This window comes from Chinchilla lanigera, unplaced genomic scaffold (assembly GCF_000276665.1).
Source record: "Chinchilla lanigera isolate Chin_1 unplaced genomic scaffold, ChiLan1.0 scaffold00011, whole genome shotgun sequence".
In the NCBI taxonomy this organism is placed as follows: domain Eukaryota; kingdom Metazoa; phylum Chordata; class Mammalia; order Rodentia; family Chinchillidae; genus Chinchilla; species Chinchilla lanigera.
In genome coordinates this window covers 32,995,379-33,021,172 of record NW_004955412.1, presented here as the reverse complement: position 1 = coordinate 33,021,172, position 25,794 = coordinate 32,995,379, and the positions used below count along the sequence as shown (strand labels likewise).

At 43.6% G+C, this 25,794-nt stretch overlaps 1 protein-coding gene across 1 annotated transcript in view; it reads right to left on the bottom strand.

Moving 5' to 3' along the window:
• The window catches only part of Ntm (neurotrimin), a gene marked incomplete at its 5' end in the record, with an annotated part of 414,849 nt that overhangs the window by 172,921 nt on the left and 216,134 nt on the right, over nucleotides 1-25,794 (bottom strand). The window contains 1 exon segment of the mRNA XM_005378573.2: nucleotides 6,829-7,061. Coding sequence (XP_005378630.1) covers nucleotides 6,829-7,061 — 233 coding nt within the window.

Sequence of the window (25,794 nt, the reverse complement as noted above, 5' to 3'; positions counted from 1 at the left end):
GTCCCTACTCAGTATTTAAGAACCTTGGGAAATGTAACCTTGTAGCCCTGTCTAACCTCGCATATGAATTCAGTTGCTCTTTTTCATGCATTCATCACATTTATGCTCATAAACATCCTAATCCCTGTTACATACAAGCCAGTTGTTTGCTAGTATTGTGATCTCTTCTAGTCCACCAGGTAAGAACTCTGGATCTTTGTGCTCATAGCACCAGGCTTCAAATGAATGGAATTGGAAAGTGTCAGTTGACAATCCTCAGTTCAACAACAGATGGACTAAGAGCCCTCCGGACTAACATCTACCTAGACCCTGAGAAGATAAGGATTTCAACTATCACAGAAGAGAGCAGTAGCCTGAATCCTTTAGTCTTTTGTGCACATAAGCATCTTCTTGAACAGTTACAGCACTGAGCTCAATGATGCTGCTCCTCACATCACTGTGTAGACACTGTACAGTGTGGCCTGTGTACATCTTTAGGGATGCCGCAACAAGGGTCTATTTAAATATATTCTAGGATTAGCAAGCTCTGTACTGGTTGATCACAGAACCATATAGAGATCCCATACAACCCTTAGTTAAGAATACTTGCTTCAAGTTCAGCTTGGAAAGATCTGCACCTCTGAAGTGGACATGGAAGGTAACTGGAATGCATTCTGAAAATACTAATATTCAGAATCTCAGGTTTGCCCTTTCCTTAAAATAAAGTGACAAATTTATTCATCTGGAGCTGTAGAAGGAATCAGATCCAGAAGGCATCAGAGTCACTCCTCTCCATTCTCTAGTGTTAGCATCTGAGATAGCTCAGAGGCAGCTCGAAATCCCTGGGGAAAACCACCTAAGGGATAAGAATTTGCAGGCTGCTTATAGAATTTCCCTAGGGAGCCCTAACTGCTTACCTGGAGGAGAGATGCTGACTGCTGTAAATGCTGGAAGGCAAGAGAGCTCTCCTGATCTCTCTGCTCAGTGTGAGATGTAAAGTAACGTGAAGGGCTTGGACAGAGGAACCTATTGTTATCTGGTGTTCTGACCACACAGGCACCGGGAGCCAGCTGCCAAGTTTTCCAGACTACGTAGAAAATAAGAGATAACTTCTCCATGATCATAGCAGAAGACACAGAAAATACCATTGACTAAAACAATATGACTTCCATTACAGCATTTTGCTGAGGTCATTTTAGGCTCTCACATTGCCTTCCTGGCTCAGCATACAGAGGATGTTCCAAGTGGGTTTGCTTAAATGTCAGCAATGCCCTGGCCTTTGTGACATGTGGACCTCCATTGTTTATAGCTGCTTCAAGGAACATTAACCCTCATTCCTGCCTCAACTGCATGCCATCTAGATTTCATAAATTAATTGCAGGTAAAATGTCCAACTTCCTTGCCGTTTTCCTTGGCAATCTTCCTTTCTTTCATTGCCATCAAGGGTAATTTGAGAAGTGCCTCAATTTTCTAGTGGAATTTATCTGCCTACTTTTTAAAGTTCCTACTGAATTCAGATGTAAAGTCTTACGACCAGATGGAATGTGCATTTTCATCTATCTCTTTAATGGGGCAGGATCAGGAAAGGACACTGTGAAGAAGTTTGGAGTAGCAAGGGTTTTCCACTGCCTATCAAAACAGTGCTTTGTGACCCAGAGAACAAAGACAAAAGCGTGCTGCTGCCTATTTGAAATCGAATGGTGATCTTTTCCTCCACCATGACTCAGGAGATGTCACTTAGATGGAAATTGTTGGTGCAGAAATTTTCCCAGCTCTCTGGGTACTTGTACTGCTGAGAGGAAAGGATATTTTTCTGAGAGACGTGTCTGCAGAGATAGAAATCTGTACCTTCAAAATGAGCATTAAATCACATTATTGCCTTTGATATTTTATATTTCAAATTTCCTTTTGTTTAGGTTTAGGGGGGATTCTATGATGCATTGGTAGCTACAAATTAAAAGTTACCGTTCCTGTTCTCTTAATCATAATAATGAGTTGAACTTGACAAGGTTATTCAAGACTGGAAAGCAACATAATTATATGTATCGGGCAGGTAAAAGGAGAAGGTTAAGAACAGGGAGATAATAAAAGGTAAATGAAAGACTGTTATGGCTAGCCCTCTATTGTGTGCAAGTCACTGCCAGGCTGGATGGCTCTCCAGCCCAGTCCCTTTCTCCATAGAATCCCACTAATACAGGAACAGACATCAATGGCCTGGCTTCTTTCCCTCATCAGGATACAATTCAGCAGACATCAGTGTTTTCCCCTTTCACCTGAGCGTCAGAGCTGCTTGACTCCAAAGACAGGTAATTAACTATCAAACAATAGCAGGGATTTTCAGATTAATTCTGCCTAGGAAGAAATAGGAAAACTCATTTTCAGCAAACAAAAGGGAGGGGGTGATTAGATGCCCCAGTGACAAAAGAGAGGCGTAGATAGGCCCTGGAAACTGATAAAGAGGCCAAAGCTTTTTTATTATTATTACACTAATATCTCTGTTTTATAAGCTCTGTATTCTTCTTTCTTTCATGCAAACGTGTCTCTAAGTGAGATTAAAGTCCCACAGGTATGCAGGTCAAGGCTGAGAAGTCAGTTTTCCATGCTTGGAAAAGGAGGACTTTCCTAATGTTCCACAGAGAAGCACAGCATTCTTTTGCAACATCAATGCTCACAGGTATTTAGAAACACAGGGCTGTAGAGATATCACACCAAGTTGCCCTTAACTGAGCAGACAATTCAGTGCCACTGACAGTTTTATCCATTGTATATTTTCTAAACTCTGGCTTTTTCCAAGGAACAATGCAGGGAGGGGGCGGGCACTGCACAAGTTCCAAAAGCTTAGTCTGGCAGCAAGAACAAGAGGGCAAAAGGACTAAAACATTGAGCTAGACTTCAGAAGCAGCACTTATTAATTACACTCATAAAGTGGAAAACTGTAAGGTCAAAAGGATGGAAGCCATTAGATCCACATTTTAATAAATCTTAGATGGATCTCCCTCACTCTGTCTTTACACATAATGTTCCAGCTGCCTGACTGGAAATGTAAATCCTTCAGCAGTATTTCTTATTTTTCCTATTATGAGTGGTATATACAAGGCATCTCACTGTCAAGAAGTCCAACCATCCAAATTTATTTGCCTCTAAGGAACTCATGTTACTGTATGATACTTTAGGTGTGAGAGTGTCAGCCTCTCCCAGCACTCTAAGGTAGAAGTCTCAGAATCCTAATGGATTCCTCTCCCCTGCTTTCACACTTAACCAGTCTAAATCTCTGCCTGTCTCCTTTACCTGTGTCTTCAGATCTTCTCTGTCCTAGCTGAGAAAAGAATTCCCTTGTTCAAAAGAAATGGGTGTTTTGATATTAAAGGAAAACCAAAAACAAGCATTTTTTTTTGTTTTGTTTTAATATCTACTCTTTCTCCAAAATTCCATTCTCTTTTCTACGATACACCTGGACTTTGAAACAGAGGAACCATTCCAACTTTAACACCAAGGGCTTGTCCATGCTAATAACAGCTTACAGCACTGTCCAATAAGCTTTGTTGATGAAAGTTCACCCGGGAGGAAAAGATGGTGCTTAAAGCTGAAGATCCCGCCCACAGGTCCTGAGCTCCTGGACTGGTGCTCATCAGCACCAGGAATTTGGGGTGAGGTAAAAATGCACAACTTATTTGTTCATAGGTTATTTCTGCATGCTTTAAAGTGTCTAATGAAAGAACAGGGCAGAAGGGTCCCACATTTCAGATATTTCAGGAGCATTTGGAGTAGGGATTCAGCCAACAACATCTATACATCTGGAAGGTAAATTTCCAGGAAAGAGGCTGATCTGGCCAAACGTTGCATACATCCATCTTCTCCACACAAAGGTAAACAAACTTTTCACAGGCAGCTCTTTTTCATACTTACATACTAAGTGCCTGGCTGGGGGACTAGTTACCTGGGTCACACTGAGTGGTTATTTACTATATGTTGGAAAGTAGGATGGAATGATGCAAAGATGGTGCCACTGTCTGTAACAACTAAACACAACCATGAAGAAAGAGAACTTAGTATAAAGAACCAATGGGGTAAACGGGATATTTGATAGTCAGAAATGTACACATTGTCCTAGACCCTAAACAGAAAGCAGGATACTGAGAAAATGCCACTATCTTCCATGTGAGCGTATTTATATACAATGCAGACTACACAGAGAGAAAAATACATACACACAGGCAGACTATCAGGTTAGTTCTTTGCTTTTGCTGCCGTTTTTATTTTTCTGTTTTCCAATGATCACATCATTCCTGAAAACATAGTATATCTGACTTGTGTTCCAGCCACGCTCCGCTGTGTTGAAAAGCAGCTTAAATCCAGACAGTCAGCTTCTGGTAGGGGAATTAGGGTTCTGTTCAGTATAATAAATGATCCCAAAATAAATATATTTCTTTTTTTTTAATCCTTGATGGTAGCATATCCTCTTTCCAATGCAGAGATGGAGGAGTCAGCTCTGTTTAGTTTGTGTGATTGCTTTGAAGAGTAGGTACAAGTTGACTCTGAAAAAACTATGGTCTTCTATTCATTAAAGTGTCAATAATACTCGGTCCAGGCATATTGACAGCAGATTAGCTTGGGCTGATTCTGTGTACAAGACCAATGCCTTTCTTAACCCAGCTTGTTTCCAGATCAATACACCCATCAGCATTTGAAAATTAGCCCAAGATGAGATTCCAATACCCAAGGTGATGTGTCATGCTAAGAGAGCACCTGGCCAAGGAACACATGTAAACACCTACCTGAGAATTAGACATTCTCCATTAGTTTGGACATTGGCAGAGATGAATGTGGACTGTAGAATTTCACCTCCTCCCATCACCCCTTCCCTCAGTTACTGCCCAACCTTCTCTCTTGCAGTCCATGCAAGTTCCTTGTGCTATGATTCCATCCATTTGTTTTGATAAGCACATATTAAATATTCAATTTGTTTGAGGCACTCTACCTAGTGTTTAAGGCTGGTATGTGTAAGTGCACAAAGGTGATTTAAGAGAAAAAAAAAAGACAAAAACAAGATTTCTTGTTTCTAAGGGCTTCAGCATTTTTCATAATTCCTTTCATTTTCTAGCTCCATAAAGGTTTTTCTTCCTAAAGCAACTGTCTGCTCACAGTTCTGTCTTTCAGCATCACAGCTGATATTCTTTCCTAGGAATGATGTCAGAAGCACTGCCTGTGAATGTTCTAGAAGAAACCACTGTAGTATTCACCAAACCTTCCTATACAACAGTCATCCTTAAACTTTAATTTTGTCCATTTACAATAAAAATGCATTTTCGATTAAAAACATAGACACACTGAAACAAAGACCTCCCATGGCAATATCCCTGTGCTGTTTATAATACACTCTGACATCTTCTGTGAAATTTTATTTCAAAATGCCACTTGTATGCAGGATATAATATTCTTTATAGAACCAACCAAAGAAAGAAAGCATCATCACTTCCTCTAGTGAAGAGTAAGAAACAAATAATAACTTGTTATGGCCATTCTCTGCCCTAGCATGATGGTTTCCAAGGTCCACTAGCTTCATCTCTGAATGAGCTGGCCCTCACCACCCCTTTTTCCTCTATCTTGTCCTTGTTACTGCTCACTCCCCTGTGCTCATCAATGATCTAAGTTTTATTTTCTTCTCACTTCTCACAGCTAGCAGTCTTTTAATTCTTCCAGCTCATTGAGCTCTTCTGAAGCCATCCTCCTTCCTGTTTTTTCTCTAGCCAATCCTCCCTGGCTATGGATCACCTTTTTCTCAAGCATACTGACAGGGAGCATTGGCTGTACAATCCTCCAGGAGATGTCATTGCCCTGCACCTGCCATTTGTCTGGATGAATGGAACCTGGAATCAGGTTGGGACAGACACTGCAACAGAGCAGCTGGCACACCATTACTCTATGGCTTTGGAGAGTAAAACAACTATCGATTCAAGGGTACAAAATGCTTAAAAAGTTAAAAAAATAACCACAGTGTTTAGCAAGCATATAGTGACGTATAACCTAACATGTAAATTGCCTTCTATGGCCTTCCATTGAGTGATTCACATGTTGCACAGTAGACTATAATCCTCATCTGGCTCCTAAAATTGACCTTATTTTATAGAAAGAGACCCTGAGGCACCATGATGACTTCATCAAAGTCTCATGTCTGGAAAGCTCCCCAGTGTGGCTCTAAGACCTTACTACCTAGAAACACATCCACATGTGAAGTATTGTCCAAGTGGCTCAGGATCACTTCCACTTTGTGCAAGGAGGAAAACACCAGTCTCAAGTTCTGAGAAACAGAGTAGAGCCCAGAGAAATACACACATATCCACAAAATAAACAAATGCATGAGCAAAAACCAAGATGCATGAGGTCTCAAAAGTGCAGAATGGAGAGAGAACTGAGAACTGTTGTGACCAAAACAGAGAATCTGACACAGGTTTTAAAGCAGGGACCCAAAACTGGAAACCTATGATCTTCTAGGACATGGCATACAAGCAGTATTAAGAGTATGAAAATGTTGGTCTTAAAATAAAGCTAGCTAAGAGTTGAATAGAATATCTTAAAACACTTAGGGGAGAAAAAAGCCAAAGGAGGCAATAATTAGAAGGTAATTTTTTAAGAAAATACACTGTTAGAATAAAAAAAATCCTAGTCCTACTCAATGGGCAAATGACTGGAATTCAGCATCTAAGTGCAAAATGCAACATGACACCCAGAGAGATATTCTCACTATAGAGAAGAAACAGAACTCAACTACATCAACAATCATAAGGAAAAAACAAGATTTCAGGCAGGCTGCCTGAGCTCCCACTGGCCTACCCAGCATGCCCTACCCACCTTGTACAATGAGGTGAACCCTGGAGGTCTTTGGGTGGTTGTCTGTCTGCACAGAGCAAGTGTATGGGCCCTCGTCGTACACATCCACGTTCTGGATCTCGATGCTGTACTGGGTTTGGGTGTTGCTCAGGAGGACCACTCGAGGGTCCAGGCACCACTTGTCATTTCCAGCATAGAGGATGGTGCTGCGGTTTAGCCAGGCTACCCGGGTGACCCGGTTGTCGATTGTGCACCTGAAGGTAAGACCAGACAGATATGTTAAAGGACCAGAGAGAAAAAAGTGGCCACCAAAGTAGCGTCTTCACAGAAAGGCTAAATGTCTTTCTATCATGCCTTGTGTTATCCCTTCATTCCCAGGATATACACATGTTTTTATTTCTTTTGTTTGACCTCTCATGGATGGAATGCTCTGGAGCTCAGTAGCAGACTTTTGGGCTTATTTCCTCAGAACATTGACTGCCTCAGACTTGTAGGTGCGGAGAAGTAATAAATGCTTCTGACACCATCCAACCAAAGGATCTCTTCAAAGCATCTCAGTCATAACCTGGGGATGACTTGCCTGCACAGAATGGCTGGACTCTCCAAGGAAGCACTACTGGCCACCCCTTGGTTCCAGGGTTTCCATGATGTGGATGCTGGACTACTGTCCATGTGTTGCACTACTGTCCATGCACTACTGTCCATGTGTTGTACATATACCAAGCCCTTCAGTGCTTACAACCCTATGGAGTCTGTGCTACTGGAAAAAGATTCAGGAACAGGGAAACACTAAATCTCCAGTTCACACAGTTAACATGTGCTAGTGCAGAAACCCAGCTTTTAGCTACTAACCATTATTCCACTTATCTTAGAATAGCAAACTCCAACAGATGGCTTCTGAAGTCAAACTAAATATGGACCACCACCATTGCTATTTACCTTCATTATACCCAGGGGCAGAAATGTTCAATTATTGCTAGACTAAAGGCATTTTCCAAACTGTTTGCACATATGAAAATAGATTTCTTTTTCTTTTATTTTTGCATCTGGAGTCCTCAAATTGTGGAAGCTTCCTTCTCTTTTCTGTACTTTGAAATTTCCCAGCAACTCTTGCCAAGTCCTCCTTGTGTCTTTCTGTCTGCATTCATTTTCCTCTCTTGCTACACCCAGTATGTTCTATGGCCTTAGGCTAAATTCACAAACTCAGTGTCCTGATCCTAACTATAATGCTGAAAATAACAGTGTTGCAAGGTATGTATAATGATGCCTCAAATTTATACATTCTTCTGCAATGTACAGGGCACTTTTCCATTCACTCTGTCTCATTTGATTCCTGTAATATCTGTTAGGCAGGTGTCCTCACTTATTCTCTGTTTTACTGACAGGTTTTAGAGGTCCAGGTGGTCTAGGTCTTGCCCAAGGTAAGGAAAAGAAATAGCAAGAGTCACATCTTTTAGCCAGGTTTTGGAATCCTAGTTGTGAGTATGCTGCAAAATGTACAAAGGTGAACTGCTGCAAAATGTACAAAGGTGAATTTTCCACTGGGAAGGGATTTTTGCTTTTACTGAATTGTTAAAGTGATCTATGACCATAAAGCAAACAAATAAATGAACAAACAAAAGACCAATGGAATCTGTGAGCTACCACTGACCACCACTGCACTGCTATTTCTGGCTTCCGTAGCTAATCTCACTCCAGACAAGACATCCTGTACTCTGCATTCATTCTGCTTTACTTGTACAAATGTCACACCACTAATGGACATCCACTTACAAGCAGGTGGATGTTTTGCTGAACGGTCCTATGGGGAAACTACCCAACAAGAAATATGCTTGCTCTGGTGCCCAGCAAGCTTTGTGCTGAGTATCACATTTTCTGGCAATGCAGTCAGATGCCGGCCTTTCTGGTGCCATTCTCGCATAAGGCATATAAGTGACCAAAGAGCTAACTAGGGAAATATCAGATGACTGTCTCAAGAAGTGAATAAGGACCCCTTACATTAGAATCATGGAAGATTTCTAACCTCTTTGACACTATATTTTTCTGATTCAGAACCTTTGCCAGCCCCAAAATACAAATTCTTAGCAGTAATACAAGTTTATAACAGTAACCCAATTAGGTCATGTACAGGCTAGATTTTAAAGACACTGGTGTGGAACAGTACATCTAGGACTCCCTGGGTATGGTGCAAAGTGAAAATACAGACCTTTGGGCAAGAATTAGAAAGCTTTTCAAGAAGGTGAGAGTAGAACATGAAACCAAATATGGGTCCTTGTGCAAATAAACAGTCACACCACTAGTCTGGGCACTTCAGACGTGCTTGGGGATCTTGCTGTTGTGCAGATTCTGATTCAGCAGGTCTGAAGTGGGGCCTGAGATTCTGCGTTTTACACAGTTCCCACAGGGTGTCAGCAATGACAGCTCTGGACCATTCCTGGAGTAGCATTTCTGTGGAGGTAAATTTTGTGCACAGGAGCATTTGCGAAGCATTAGGACAGTACCCCACTATACAAAAGTGTGATGTGATGGGCAAAGGGCACCATGGAGACTTCCTGGGAACTTGTGAGAATTACAGTGTCTCCAGACCCACTGCACAGACAATGAATAAAAATCTGCATTTTAATAAGATTTTCAGGTGACTGTTACAGTTTTTGTCTAAATATCCCCCCAAAGCTGCATGCAGTCATGGGTGGAAGGCTTTTTCAGAAGGAGCTGAATCTAGAGTTTGTGACTCATTCATTGTGCAATGCTGGGATTAAGAAGTTGGGATTAAGGGTGGGTGATTGATGGATCAGTCCATTGATCAGACTGGCGTGACCCTAATCTCAGTAAGCTAGATACAATATGAGGGACAGAAAGAGGCTTGCTTTGCTCTCTTGTTGCTTTTGCTGTCTTCCACTGTCATGAACTGTTGTCCTTCTGCCACGTGCCACCTTACCTTGGAGTCAACCAATTATGGACTGAAACCTCTACAAATTCTGAGCTAAATAAACCTTTCCCCCTTTAATTTGGGGTGTTGAGTATTTTGTCTCAGCAATGAGAAAAGTAACAAGACAGTAACTCAAATTCACAGTTATGGTTGATGCATTGTGTCAACCTGAGGAGTCTAGAAGTTAAACTAAATACTTCAGCAGTTCTACACCCTGGGGTGAAAAGAACATGCCCTTTCTGTTCTAGGATGCTGTTCACGTGTCAACTTGAGAAGTTTAGAAGGTTAACTATGTAGCTCAGCTGGGAGCCAGGGTGCTTACTTTGTATTCATCCTGAGCCTGTGCAAGAGGAGGGTACTGAGATTGAGTGGGCATGAACAAATAGCTGGAATACAATACAAGGGAGGAAAAGAGGCTTGTTCCCCCCTCAGCCCATTTTTGCTCTTGCTGCTTCTGCTGTCTTGTGCTGCCTTAAAGTGTTGCCCCTGTACCCTGCCACGCTGCCTTGGAGCCAGCTGATTATAGATTGAACCCTCCACAAACTGTAAGCTAGATGAACTTTTCTTTCCTTAATTCTGGGTGTTGGGTGTTTTGTCTCTGCAATGAGAAAAAGTAACCAAGACACACACACAAATATTAGACTGGTCTAAATTGTACTCCACACCTTCTTTTTGGCTTTGCTGACAATACCCTGAATATACTTTAAGACTGAATGAGCCAGAGAGAAGTGCAGTCAACAGAAGCTCCTGATGTCAGTGGTCCCTCCCCAGGTCCTTCACAGAGCCAGTGTAGTTCACCTTGGGCTGCCTTTCTGAAACATGGATTTGGAACCAGCTTGGCTTGAAATTTATCAAGAGAACAACACACTCTGTGGCTTACTGAACTAGTGCTGTACCTGGGATACAACTTATGTTAATATCTCTGAGGTCAGTCACTGCTTTGACTATTACTTGGGTCCAACCAGAGGATTGGTAAAATTTACACTGATAGCCAGTGCTTGTGGAACACATATTGCTCTATCCTACGTGGGTTGTGAGCTCATTACATGCAGTGTTACCACAGCAAAAATTTGGTTGTATTCATTATTGTTACCAAGTGACAGATGAGGTCAGCCAAGGCTGAAAAACACCTAATTGACTATAATCAGACTGATATTAAGCAGCAGAACCAGGATCACCCCAAATTTTATTTTGTCTTGTTTTCCAAATATTGTGACCTTAAATGTTCTATAGCAGTGTTGGAGAGCCTATACCACGTGTGCCACAGCAGGCTGTTTCTTACTGTAAGAAGCTCTAATAGGTTTGGCTTCATTGTCCTATGGGGTCTCAAAAAAGAATACCTACTCACATCAGTGGTTCCCAGTCAACATGCCTTCAAGTCACAGGGACAACCTAAGATACAGCAGTCCTGAGTCCCTGTGCCAGGTTTCTGATTCAGTGTTTCTGGAGTGGAGCCTGCAGAGCTGCACTTGTGACATAATCCCAAGGGATGCTGCTGCTGCGGGTCTGGGGACTACATTTTGAGAATCATTGATTTAGATATGCGGAGTGTAGTGAGACAAGAGCAGTAGTGAATGGGCCTTGGGAAATGACTTGTCAGAAACACTTTCCCATTGCTTCACAGGAGAGAACTTCCCTGTTAACCAATACATCCGGGGAAGTCAGAAGCAGATGTTTAGGTAGTTTTTGCTCCCAGTAGCTGAACTCTGACCAGACACCAGTTAAATATCCATGGTGCAGAAAACAGACCAGCAGAATCCACACTACGTGAATAATTGATCCCCTAATGCAGGCATCTTATAACGCAACAGGAATTCAGGAGGATCATCCCTGGCTACCTTGTGAACATCCAATTATTGAAAACTGACTGAAACGGAAGTCTTCCCTCCACACCACATCACATTACAGGGCCAAAAAGACTCCTCTGTAGATACAGGAATGCTCAAAATGCAGCCAATTTCCAGTACAGTTCTGAGGCCCCTGTGATATACTACACTGAAAGTTGGCATAGCATCAGCTGCGGTTTTGGGCACATCCAAGGTCATGTTTAGATGTCCAAACTGTCAGTGCTGGATATCAGTCTTGCTGAGTCTCCGCAGAATTAACGCTGGCTTCTGCAGAGATGGATCACAAAGGTAACCTGGCAGCCAACTCCTGTCACCTCCTCATACCTGCCCCCATCTATCTGTCTCATTTATCCAGTCTCCATAACAATGCAGAGGAGACATTCCTTCCAGGTTAAAAAGAAGAAGAAAAGAAGCAAAAAGCATAATTGTTCTCCCAGCCGACCAAATGCCTTGGTTGGTGTGGAGCAGGGAGAGACTTAGGGGCAGAAAATTCAGTGACCAACCTTTCTCTTTTCAGGCACTGCCCTTAACAGAGTTTTCCTATGAAATTACTCCTAAAACACACCCAGGCATTTCACCTTCCTTAGGATTGTGATTAAATATATGCTTAAGTACGCCCAAGTAATGTTCCCTACTCATCTATCCAGGACTAATCTAGTAAGCAAGGCTGGAGATGACCAATCATCAGACATCAGGGAGACAGGAGAGGGAAAGTTGGGAAGGGTCCATCCAAATATGGCAAGTGTCTTACTTTTTCCCACAATTTGGAGATATACCAACCTCCCTGATCCTTACCCAACATGACTCTTACAAAATACAGAACAAACTGCAAACCTAAGCATTCTGGATGGGACCCTGGAAGCCCCAAATTGTCTCCACTGTGATGGCCTCAGTCCCCTTGCTTCAATGCCTGACCTCTGGGTTCTTTTCAACTCCAGCCCTAAAGCTAGTGGCCATTAACATTGGATGTTCCTTTGAATGACTTTTCCACACTATGTGCCCCCTACACAGAGCCCATAGCCTGGCTTATTCAGCATCCTGGAAGAATCCAGAGAAAGGCAAAGCCTGGGAAGGATACGCATTTGCCATTCCAGTGCTGAGTCTCTAGGCCCTTTTGCATGTGTGTGTGTCTGTCCAGTCCTGTTCCTGTTTTGGATGGAGTGCTTCTTACACAGAACAAACCTGGTCTAGTTAAGCATGGCTTTTTGAGGGTGCCCCAATTGCATTGCTGTCAGTGCAGCCTCTTTCATAATGAAAAGCCACGTTTGTCATCAGCCAGGAGAGGCTCCAACCTTATGAGCACATGTTCACCCGGCACAGGAGCACAGCATGGTAAAGAAAGCCGTCACACCTGTAATAGTCTGCAGCTGCATCTATTGTCCTGAAGCTGTACAAATGCAGTCGTCTATGTCTTTTATGTCTTGCTGAATGGTGGCTTTATTACGTGTTGCTTTATAAACAGAGAAATAGCACAAAACATTTAAGGAAGCCTGGGGTTGTGTGTTACAGAAATAAAACCACTAAAATATGGACTCAAGGCCTCAAAGTATTTATTATTAGAAAGAAGAGAGAGAGAAAGAAAGAGAGGCAGAGAAAGAGAGAAGGAAGGAGAAAGATAGGAAGAGAGGGGGAGAGAGAGACAAGAGAAAGAGAGAGATCTCCTGGGAATTAGAAGAAAAGTATAGGGAAATTATCTGTTTGTAACCTTATAAAGACAGGCAAAGAGAGTGTTGAAATACATATACAATAAAATTAATGTATTGCAGAAAGAAGAGAAAAATTCAAGCTTGGCCTTTCTCCATCATACCACCCTAAAGGTCTGAGGGCAACACTGTATCTAGACAATGAGCAATGCAGCCATTCCTTCTGTCAAATAGCCCTTTAAATGCTTTTGAAAGGCAGCACGCTTGAGACCACAGCAAAATAAGTGCTGCTGTCCTTCACAGCACCTGGTCACAATCACCTCTTATCACACAGAAATGCTCCAGCTGCCCCTAAGTTTGGTTCCTCTGAGCATTTGGCTTATGCCCCGCCCATTCTCACGCTCCACAGCAAAGTAGCACAGCATGAGTGGCTCAGAAATACCCACACTCAGTTTCAGGGGGTCAGACTCACCCCACGTGCATCATCCACCTCGGCTTTTGTGGAGAATTGTCTTTCAAGGGAAATGAAGAAACAAACAAACCAGGGCTTCCATCCCTGACAATGAAATCCAGGTGTCAGTTAACACCTTAGTTTTTTACCACAAAAAGTGGCTTCACAGGACAGCCTGCCAAACATACTGGGTATTTTAAAGCCTAAAGGAATGCTGATATTTACAAATTCAGTTTGAAACTTACAGAGACAAAAGCACTGGACATATGCTAGTTCACACTGGCATTATGTCTCCTAAACATTACTGTTTGGGTACCATGTGAAAACATACATGTAATGAAATCTTTCATAGCTGTGAAAATAAGGGCAAGGCTGATCATAACTGAGGTACACCAAAGGGTATATTTATGACAGAAGGGGAAAGGCCAAGGGAGGGAAATAACAGGCAAAGAATCAATTGTGTGCATGCCGCCCTGTGAGCCTACCCTGTGGGTAGTGAGTTTCAGTCTCAGGTTCCAGAAGAGGAGTGAGAAAGGACTCTACTAGCTGACTGCTGGCATGATAGTCTGAGCTATGCTCTGAGTGCCTCTCAGGCCTTGCACAGGTTATCTCACTGAGGTGCACGTAAGGCTTTGCAGTGGAAATAACTTTTCCTCTTGCAGACAGTTAATGAGAAGATTAAATGGAACTATGTATGCAAATGCCTTCTTTGCATGTTGCACGTCTGTTTATGTCCTCCTTCATCATTTTTAAATATATACATCATTGTTGGCTGGGATGTAAGTTCCTAAAAAGTAGGACATTCCTTACTGTCTCATGTGCCCCTACAGAAAACCCTATAGAGTCCAAAGTAAGTGCACCATAAATATTTCTCCACCAATGGGTTATTTAATTAAAATATCCCATCTTTCACAAATTCCAAAGAGATAAAAGAAGATGAGACCCATGTCCAGTAAAGGCCTTATCTGTGGATAATTTTTCTGTAATTATTCTAGCATTCTGAATCTATGGCTGAACACCCCTTTCTCCACCCCTGTGGAATCCACATCCCCTTCCATGACTTCTGATGTCTTGAGAATAAGCTTGAAGGTCTCACTTTGTAGACTTGTAGAAAGACTCCTCCCTAGTACACCTGTCCTTCTGTCCTTGTCCAAGTCAAATAAAGTAGCATTGCTGCAAACAAACTCTACTGAGTTAGGTGGGGCCTGCTTTTTCTGAAATAAAGGCACAATATTTGATTTATATCAGTCAGAAAAACCCAAATCCAGTAGGAGGGACAGGAGAGAATGCATACCGTGTTTATAAGTTGTTACTCCCACAAGCCATTGTTTATTCAGTAACTGTGTTATAACCACATATTGAGGAAGACTGCAGCCTAGCACAACTAATGCATTTTCACTGTCGCAGGACAAAGAGGCCAATGCACTGGACCCCTCCCCACCCATTAAGGCCAAAGCCAGGCAACTTGAAAGTTTTTTGTTGCAATCCTTTCCTTAGTATATTCAAAAACAGTCCAAATAGAGACTAAGATCTCTTACAACACTTTATAGAGGCCAACTATTCCTAAGCAAAGAAATACAAAAGTGCTGGTTTTGAATTCAGTGGAGATTTGTCTTACACTCAGTCTGCCATTTGACCTTGGGCTTCAACGAATGATTTTTAGAAAGCTCCACTTCATCTCCTCTGATGGTTAACTTTGCCCATTGATTCACCTGACCCATAGGATGCCCAGATAGCTGGCAAAGCATTGTTTCTGGGCTTCTTGTGAGAGTGTTTCTTTTTTTTTTTTTTTTTTTTTCCCGGTACCGGGAACCGAACTCACGACCTTGCGCTTGCCAGGCAGGCGCTTTGCCACTGAGCTAAATCCCCAGCCCCGTGAGAGTGTTTCTAGAAAGAACAGAACTTAAGTCATCAGACTAAGGAACGAAGATCTTTCTTCACCAATGTGGGCTGGAATCATCCAGTCAACTTTGGGTCCTAATGGAATAGGTCCCAATAGTCTGTCCTTGAACTAAGACATTTTTCTTCTCTCCTGTCCTTGAGTATTGTCTCCTCTGCTTCTCAGGACTTTTGGCTTGGACTGAGATACTACTGGTGTGAGTCAATTCTTACAATCTCTAGACAGGTAGATGAGTGGTAGATGGATAGACTGAGTCAATTCTTATGGTAGATGGACAGATAGATAGACAGACAGACAGACAGATCCTACTGGTTCTGCTTCCCTGGCAAACTCTAGTGCTGCTCAGGCATGGCATATACTAGGTACACTGGTATACTTCCTGCTGTTACCTGAACAGTGTTCATTTTTGGAATTCAGTAATTTGAAAGATCTTTACCACTTTCTATACAAATTTCCATTCTAGTAAGCCCTAGTTTAAATATAATTTCATATTCCTGCAACACCTTCTCTGCAATTTTTGTATCTCCTATGAGTATGCTCCAGACATATTTTATCCTGTTATGAGTTAGCAGTAAGGTGTTCATTCTTCACCTTTTCATAATATGTGGAACTCTGGGAAGGCAGCAAATAGTACAACCCTAATCTGAAAATCTGAAGTGCTCCAACCTGATTATTTTGTGAGTGCCAATGTGATGCTATGAGTTGAAAATGCCACACCATGAAATATTTCATTAGAAGCATTAAAGTAGTATATAGCGTTACTTTCAGATATATATAAACAAATAGATATTGTGTTTGATCTTGGCCCCATCCTCAAAATTTATCACTATGTACCTGCAAATATTCCAAAATCCTAAACACCTCCCCCAAATCTGGAACATTTCAAGCATTTGAAACTAGAGATTCTCAGCCTGGCCGGTTTGCTGCTCTATTCCAAGCAATACTCACATGTCCGTGGCACTTTCAGGGCAGGTTGGATCTGCCTGAACATTACCATGATGGTTCAGGAAGGAGTGTGCTAACAGAAAAGGGCAGGGCTATCACCTTTCAAGCAGAGGGAGCGGCCAGAAAAAGGAGCAAAGACGCTGAGGGAAGTGCTGCAGTGGCAAACTGGAAATGCAGAGCAAGAGGAACAGGAGGCTTCAGCCGACCAGTGCTGATCGATGCAGCCCGTGAGTGCACTGTGATGTCTCTGTGCCTGGCTTCCACTGCAGACTGCCCTGCACGAGCACCATGGGGACCCAGAGGAGTTCAGCCAATGGGAAGCGCTGGAGAGTAAGAGCAGGTGCCTTGGGCAAAGACTGGAGATCACAGTTCTTGGCCAGATGCCCTTTCCACATAGCCTGACTCCCTGGTGAGTCTTGCAACCTTCTCCCCTACCTTAAATGCTAATGATGCCTACTTGCTGCCAACCACAGAGTCCTGACTGTCCCTGATGGCTTTCTTACACCTTGGCTGCCCCTTTGTAAATAACCACTTTATTAAATTCTCCTCAAATCACCCAATTTCAGCATGGAATCCTTACCCTGCAGGAGCCCTGATCATTGCAGGCAGGGTGTGCAATATGCTGTTTGAGGCTTTTTCAGTTTATTATGTGGACAAAGAATGCTGAGAGTCCCAAAATGAAGTACTCTGTGCAGGCTACCTCAGAGAATCACTGAGAGTTACAAAGGGCTCTGAGCTTGAGCCGGTCTCTCTCTTCTGTGGGCAGTCATAATGGGCAAGGCAGAGGCTGGGAAAAGAAACAAGATCCTGGGTAGCAAATCCATCTAGTTTCTTCTTCATCTTGTGCTGCCTCTCATCCTGCCCTCAATAGCCGGCCTGTGTAAAGCCTGCACAAGGCAGGCTTCATCCAGTTCACGGACAAACGGGGGACAAATGGGCCCTAGCCTGGCAGGGTATTTATATGAGGCCAATGAGGACTCACTAAGGTGATGGAAGGGGACTGATGGTGGATGCCAGACACCCTGCTTTGCTACAGAAGGGGCTGGAAATACCTCATTCCCTACCCCAGGGCTTAATGTGTCCAAGAAAGATGTATGTGCTTGGTGCCCCAGTTTGGAAGCACCCAGCCTCTTGTTTCTCTTAGCGCCGACTTTCATCTCCATCCCCTGGTTAAGACGCAAGCTCTGCCCCTCCCTAGGCCTGGGCTCTGCCTCAGTCACCCACCTATCACCCTGATCATCATCTTTAGCACTTGAGCACCACCAGGGTGCGGAAACCTCACAGCTAAGGAGATTGGAACCACACCCCAGACCGAGTGTTACCACACCACACTTGAGACCAAATACTAGTGATGTTTTCCTTCCACCGGCAAACGAAAATCAGTACCCAGGTGGTCCTAACAGGACAGTATGCAGACTGCTTATCTCCCTGATAACTGTTCCAGTAGCTGTGTATGTGTGTTGCCATGTGTACAGGTGACCTTGTGACAGTGCACACTCATGACCCCATCTTGATGTGGGAAGGAATGGGGAAAAGCCATGTGGTTCACATTCAGTATGAAATGGTCTTTGTGCATCAACGCCCATATTGCACGGAAAAAAAGCAGGCCCAAGACAGCTGGAATTCCAGGGTGGCAAAGGGGACTCCTGCGTCAGAAAGGGCCTTCTCCGAGCTCTTACTGAATGAGCTTGGTCACTCATCATTTCATTTCTCGGTGGTGCCACTGTGAATAATCCATTGCCTGGGGCCTAGGTAGAAGCAAGGGACAGCTGGTAAGCAGGCTGGCATCTCTGTAGGAGGGAAGCCCAGCAGTTACAAAGCACCATTTCTGCCACCAGAAAGGGCAGACATAGACGAAACCGGAGAACAGACTAGCATGCAGATGTGCTCCTGAGCAGACCAGGTTTGCCCTCCATCCTTGCCCTGTGAGGTCCACAGAAGCCTCTGGCTTCTCTGGTAGCCCATGAGGAGGAAGAGAGGAAGCCACACCCTCTGGAAAACAAGTACTCTCTTAGGCCAGGGAATGTAAGATTCATTACATGTAGAAGAGCTAATTGAATCTCTCCAGATAGTTAATTTAGGTGTTAGGATTCCCCAGGGAGAGGAGGGTGAGTAGAATGCATCCCCTAGAAGGACAGAAGCTCCCAGTGGAGAGAAGAGCTCTCTGAGCAGCCTGCTGCAGCCCCAGAGCCCTTTCTCAATACACAGGGGGAGACACTATCATTTATCTCATTTCTGCTGTACATCTTCAACAATCTCAGGACACTTAGTAGTATGAAGAATTCCTGGATCAGGAAAACTTGATTTCTTAGCAAGTTTCTCACATCTTTCAATTTGCCCAGCAGAAGCCGGCTTTGTGAAGGAGCCACAGCCAGGATGCAGGTGATGGGGACTAACTACCTCTCCTAGGCTGCTGGAAAAGCCTAGATGTCTTATAGGTGTTTCCATTAGAGGGAAGGACACCCCTGTAGTTCTGCTTCAATTGCTAATCAAACAAGGCAAAGCTGGAGGGAAGGGGTCTCCAGGCCTCGGCAGCTCAGGTCTCCAGAGAGGAAATGCAGGCCACCATGGGAATCTGACATATAAAGCTCCAGGCATGCTTTGAAGGGAAGTAGGAAGCCAGGCCCGGGTTGCTGGCCTTGAGGACCTGTGTGGTGTGCAAGTTCACAGGACAGAGCAATAGTTTGTTCAGCACTGTTCCCTGAGGCCCATCATCATTTCTGGCACCTTCTGGTGTCTGTGTGCTTCTTCCTCTAACAGCCCCTCCCTCCCAACTACAGCCCTCTCTATGAGGCCAGTGCTCCCTGCCACAGACAGCAGGGAGTGCCCTGGGCCGTTGCTCCTCTCTTCTGTACAAGGATTTATTCCCTAATGGTCATCTGCACCACAGTCCTCATCTCATGGGCTGCTGCTGAGGAAAGAAACAGAGAATCCTGTCATAATTCTCACAGATGTTCCCTGATTAGAAGAAGACATGGGAGATGGTGTTGAGGGATTTTAGTGGCCATAGAGGAAGGCACATGCTAGAAGGGTGGCTGCTCTGCGGTGCTGGGCCCAGGAGTAGAGTGGGCCCCCCACCCCAGGGGAGAAGAAAGAGTTTCTTAGAGTCTGCAGTCAAGAACAGTTGGGAGGAGAGGAGCCACTCTGGCTGAAGGAGTGGGTTAGAGGGCCACGCCCACTCCTGGGTTTTGGAACACTGGCCAGCAGGGGGTACATCCAGCCATCTTCAGTACGAGAAGGAACACTGGAGAACTTCAAAGGTCTGGTGAGGCACAGGGCTGCACAGACTGGGACACTTTTGAAGGGGTGAACTCTGCACTCACCTAAAATTAAAAACACACCTGAACTAATGCAGCACAGGTAAGCTGTGATTGCCCTAGGATGACAGTGGTGCCTGAAGCTGTGGATGTGGGTGTGAACACAGCCTGGGTTCTGATCAGACAGGAACGAAATTTGAATTTGGGAAGCAGAACAGGAAGGCCTAGGAAGAACGTCAGCTCATAGCGGTCCAGCCTGCCACCATTGGAGTTTGCTCCAGGGTGCAGAGTGAGGTAGATATGCTGGAGCTATCGACAGGTCTCATGGGGTCCTTTTTTCTTTATTGTATGATTATTTTAATTTTTCTAGACCTTTTTATTAGTACATGTTTGTAGTACACAATGATTACATTTTTTGTGGAGAGCTGGTATCTGTACAAGAGTCTTGATAGCATGATGGAAATCACAGTTGGACGTGAAGAAGGAACATAAATGGGAGAGAGAGGACAATGAGATAGGGAAGCCAGTCACAGCCAGACACAAAGAGATTACAGAGGTTTTCCCTTCTAGGGAGTTTTTAGCTTCCCAAAATATGCATGCTCTCACAAATACTGTCAAAGACTAAGATACAGTGCCATGGAGACAGACTAAAGTTCAATGAGGCTGGCAGGCAGGGTTATGTGTGTGGTATTCATACTCACTGAATTCCTGCCCCTTCTTCAGGCTCACTGAATGGTCAGTCTGCCCACTCACAGTGAAGTGGACAAACCGAGATGCATTTGAATAGGTTTCCTTATCCATTTATGTACCCATTTATTCACTGAGCCCCTATACATACCATGCATTGCATTAAGCACTTAAATGACTCAATGGAGAAGCAAGCAAGACCAACACAGGCATATTCTGTTCATACAGAAAAAGGATAAAGGAGACAGAATTGTAGTGAAGCAATGAGATGTACTCTGTGATAGGATACAATGAGTGCTGTGCAGAAAATAGGTGTTGGAAAAATTAGCATAGTCTACTGGGTCAAGGAAGGAGCTGCAGGAGTGGTACTCACATGAGAACTCTGCAAGTGAGTCAAAGTCCTATGTACACATGGACAGATGCTGGAAATGACTCACCAATACGGGGGCCATAAGGGTTAAATCAATGAAGCTATTTTGTTCATGAGCCAAAAGCTATTTAGCTATTTACTTCTAAAAAGACTTGGAGTCTCCAGGTTTCTTTTTTTTATTTTTTTGGTACTGGGAATTGAACTCAGGACCTTGAGCTTTCCAGGTGGGTGCTGTGCCACTGAGCTATCTCCCCGGTATCTCCAGGTTTCTTAAGCCAAGACAAATGCTGGTGTTTCTGGTGCTAGTGGAGTCAGGAGATGCCATAATGAACATCAGCAAGCTTGACGATACACTGGGTGTTTCTCAGATTTTAACAAGATCGTTGCCATCTGGAAGCTGCCATGCACTGGTATATTTCATCCAATATAAGTTCAGCTAGCATGCTCATAATTACAAGGCAGCAACCTAAGCCAGTGCTTTTGGTCTGATTTCCATTGATTTCCAGTACCCAGGTCCTGGTTCCCATACCGCGTCTGCTGAGATGAATCTGGATTTCTAGTCTTTCTGTGACTCAGTTTCTCCTTGTATATCAGATGGGAAAGGATGGTTTTCTGACTCTGCTTTGAGATTACTTGGAGGGTCAGAGCATGCATTGACAGGCAGAGCACAAAGGCTTTGCAAGCGCAGAGAGATATGAATGTCTGCATACTTCCTTGTTAAAAGCGGCAGTCCCCCTCTTCAATGTTACTTTCCAAGCCGTCAAATACTTGCCTATATCACCATGCTCAACATTACACGTTTATTTATGCTTAAATGCCTGTAGTGATGCAGTGCTTGCTCTTCAGAACAACACATATTCCTTACACTCAATATTTTAGGAGCTTATGAAACAGAAGATAACAGCACTTAGATGAGAGAAAGCAGGAGGCCCTGCAGGCAACTGGATGACGAATATGAGACACAAATGGAAAGAAATAACCCTATTTTAACACTCAGTCTGCAATGCCTACCCTTGAACAAAAAGTAGGAAGTTATTAAGAGAAGTTTGTCTTGCTCGGTAGGATGGCAACTGTCTATAATCACAGGTATTGGGAGGCTGAGGCAGGAAGATTGGAAACTGGAGTTCAGTCTGGGCCACTTAGTGAGATCCTGCCTCAAAATAAAAAAGGGCTGGGATTTAGATTGGCAGTAGAGACCTTGCCTAGCATGTGTAAAGTCATAGGCTCTATCCCCAATACTGTCCCCTCAGAAAAGAAAAACAAAGGAAGGAAGGAAGGAAGGAAGGAAGGAAGGAAGGAAGGAAGGAAGGAAGGAAGGAAGGAAGAGAGAAAGAAAGAGAGAAAGAAAGAAAGAAAGAAAGAAAGAAAGAAAGAAAGAAAGAAAGAAAGAAAGAAAGGAAGCTTATCTTCCTTCCTTGTAACTAATGTCCCCATGTGGAGAGAAAGAGCAAATGTGACCCTGAAGGATGGGGACCAGGACAGAGAGGTGAAGCAGTGGGTGAGCAGGCACAGAAATGTCAGCCTGAATAATCTGTCCTTGGGCCCTGGAGTTGTAGCCTTTCTTCTTTTGAAAGTAATTTCCTTCAACACAAACTGGGCGAATCATTGTGTAAGTTCAGCAGATCCTTCCTGGTACCTCTGGTAGGTTCTCTACTAACTGGTCTCTATAGGAAGGAATTCCAGTTGGGATCTAAGGGCACTAGCTCCTTCCATGCATACATTCTCCCTGACCTTCAACCTTCAACAAGCTCAAATCATTCCCTAACCTCTTGCAATTTGGTGGCTCTTTGATCACTGAGCAGGGGACAGTGGGAAGTTGGGTCCAGGCTCAGCTCATCCAGACGGATACACAGCTGCACTACTTTTCCTACCTGGCCTCTTGACTCCAAGCTCAATCTGTCCAACCCACCTTGCTGGGAAATCTTGGAGGGACTCCTGTAACAGTTTTTTTGACATTCACTTATTCAAACTTTTTGGTGCTTCCCTCTGTGTTCAGCAGGAAACTTAAACATTTCAGAAGGATATACCAGTGTCAGAGGTCTGGGGCGCTGCTCAGGCTTCCAAGCTCATTAAGACCACTGCTACATAGAGAAGCTGTGAAGCACTATGTGTTTGCAGCCTTTGTGTGTCTCCTTAGGGTGGTGTGCTGTGCTGCACCATAATCCACTTCACTCTTTGCCCTCTGTCTACAGCACATCCTACCTCCTCACCCATGTGCAACATCCCTGACAAGGATCTTGCAACCTTTCAGCCCTGCACCTTGTGTAGCTCCGTCATCACCCTCAGTGGTCCCTATGGAAACTGTGAGGGCAGGGTCAGTGTACTCTCTGCATCTGTCTTTAAACCTGTTGTGTACCCTAAGCGATAGTCATGGTCATTTGATAAACAGTGAGCTCTGCAATGGAAAGCACATGTAAAGGGCATCCATTCTAACCAGGTGTTTCTAAGACAACAGCTGGCCACGTGCATAGCCCAAACGCTGCACTCTCTCCAGACTTCTCCATGGTTACTCCCTGTAGGCTGCCAGGAGCCTCACATGCTTGCATCTGTGGCACATGTGAACTGCGCTACTAGAAGCTGCAAAGCTCACAAAGGATTGCAGGAGAATACCACAGCTATTTCATAAGAATATTTTTATTAATTAAGCAGAAAAATAACTTAAATTTTCCTCATGCACAACAGCATGTCAAAGCCCCTGCACATGTAATTAGCATCTCACCGAATCATCAAAACAAAGTGCGGGTGCAGACATATCTCAAATCCCAGATGAGAGGATCCATAATGTGTGGTTGTGGGTGCGAAGTGTGGTCTTTCTGGGCCTCCATCTGTCATCTGTGTAAGGTGAAGTTGATGTCTACTGTCTCAGCGTGTGGGCCCCACTGTGACTAAGCTCCCACCTCACTCTGTGGTGATCCTGGCAGATTCCGCTGGCCATTCAGTCTGTGTCCCTATCACAAATCTGTCCTCTTTAAAGGGGAGGGCTCTCCAGAACTCTCAACCTGTACCCTCTTTGCAAGGTGAACAGAGAGGGACAATTGAATAGGAAAGGAAGCAGACAAGACAGAGATGCCAGATCGCTAATGTGCAATTGCTGCAAAGTATGCTTTTACTTCTTATGAAGATTTCTTGGGAGAAATAAAGGTAGTGGGTATGAAAAGTTATATTTTATTTCTTGTCAGCAGAACATGGAAGAATACAGTAGTAGTAACTAGAATACTAAGGAATATAGTGAAATTAGCAACAGGACCCCTCCTTTTACTGTTCTTATCAAAGGAATCATTGTAAGTCAGAGGAATGAGAATGCATACCTTTCCCTTCCTTCTGTGTGGAGACACATTTCACTGTTCTTAATCTTACGACTTTGTATGACCGATGTGGTATTTTTTAATATCTCCCTAACAAATCCAACTAATCTCACTTTGGAGGCTTTGCTTTCTTTTCCCTTAGCCCACTGATCAGCGGTTTCTAGATGCAAGGTGTTCTATGTCTCAGATGACCTCCTATGCCAGTAGTTCCTCTTTATCTGGAGGGTGTACTTCCAAGACCACCAGAGGATGCCTGAAATTGCAGATAGCTCCAAACTCTATAGATACATACTCTTCCCTGTCTACACACATAGCAATGATTAGGTTAATTATAAATTAGGCACAGTAAGAGATTAATAACAATAAATAAATTATAACAATGCACCAGAATACGTTACATCATTGCAGACTCTCTCACTCTCTCAGACTATCACACTGTACTCTGTGCTGCTCAGTGGGACGATTCACCTCCCCAGTGGGGTTGAGTGAGACACAGCAAGACTTCGTCATGCTCCTCCCAGTTGCGCACAGTGTAAAATTTAGGAATGGTTTATTTCTGGAGTTTCCATTTAATGTTTTCAGACCACAGCTGACCACAGGCAACTGAAATTGCAGAATGTGAGTCCACAGACAAGGGAGAGCTATGGTACCAGTCACCACTGGGGAGATCAGACTGGGCTCCTTTCTCGTTAGGAGAATATTAACACAGAAAGGAATCTTCTATTCCCTAAGTCCTAAGAAACTGTGGAACTGGGTCCATCTCATTAAGGATAGGATGCACTTTGAAAGTTTTAGTCTTATTAATCCTGTTAAACATGTTCAGTGTTCCTCAAAATATGCACAGAAGAAGGAATAGCAGGGCAGGTATCTGAGGGAACAGAGATTGGTCTTAGCATGAACCCTGAGGCAAATTGCACCAGAAAGTTCAGGAAAAGGGAGGTAGGGGAGATAGGGAAACAAGTAGGAGCAGAGTTGAGATGAGATTAGGACAGACAATAGCATCAGAAGAGCTTACATCACTGAGGCTGCATGTACTCAGTACCTCCTGATGCTGTTCTTTCTTGCTTTCTCAAATAAGGGTATAAGCCCCAGTCTGAAATGATTTCTGGAGAGATGCAACTATGTACCCTCTGTGTCCATCAAAGAAAACTAATACCAACAACAACGGAAATCCTACTTTAGTTTCTTAACGAGTCTTTCTTCCCACAACTTTGAAGCAGAGCAGACTAGGAATCTGGAGATCAGCCAGAGCTGACTTTACCTCAAGGTAGGCATGGAAAATCTACCTATGTTCATCTTTAGAATTTCCATCTTGCAGGGCTGGGGATATAGCTCAGTGGCATAAGTGCCTGCCTAGCAAGTACAAGGTCATGAGTTCAATCCCTGGTACCAGAAAAAAAAAAAAAAAAAAGAATTTCCATCTTGCAGTAGATATTTTTGCCTTCAAAGATAAGATGGGAACTCAGAAGAATTAAGTAGTTGGGTTATGCTTCCCAAAGTTCTGATATATATGCTCACCTGGAACGGCAAACCTAGACCCAGCCTTCAAGGATCTGTTTGTTGCCACTCTGTTATCTCTCACTGAGGATAAAACACACAATTTGGATCAATACACGTATAAGATGCTGGAGAAATGTCCCCTAAGTTGATTCT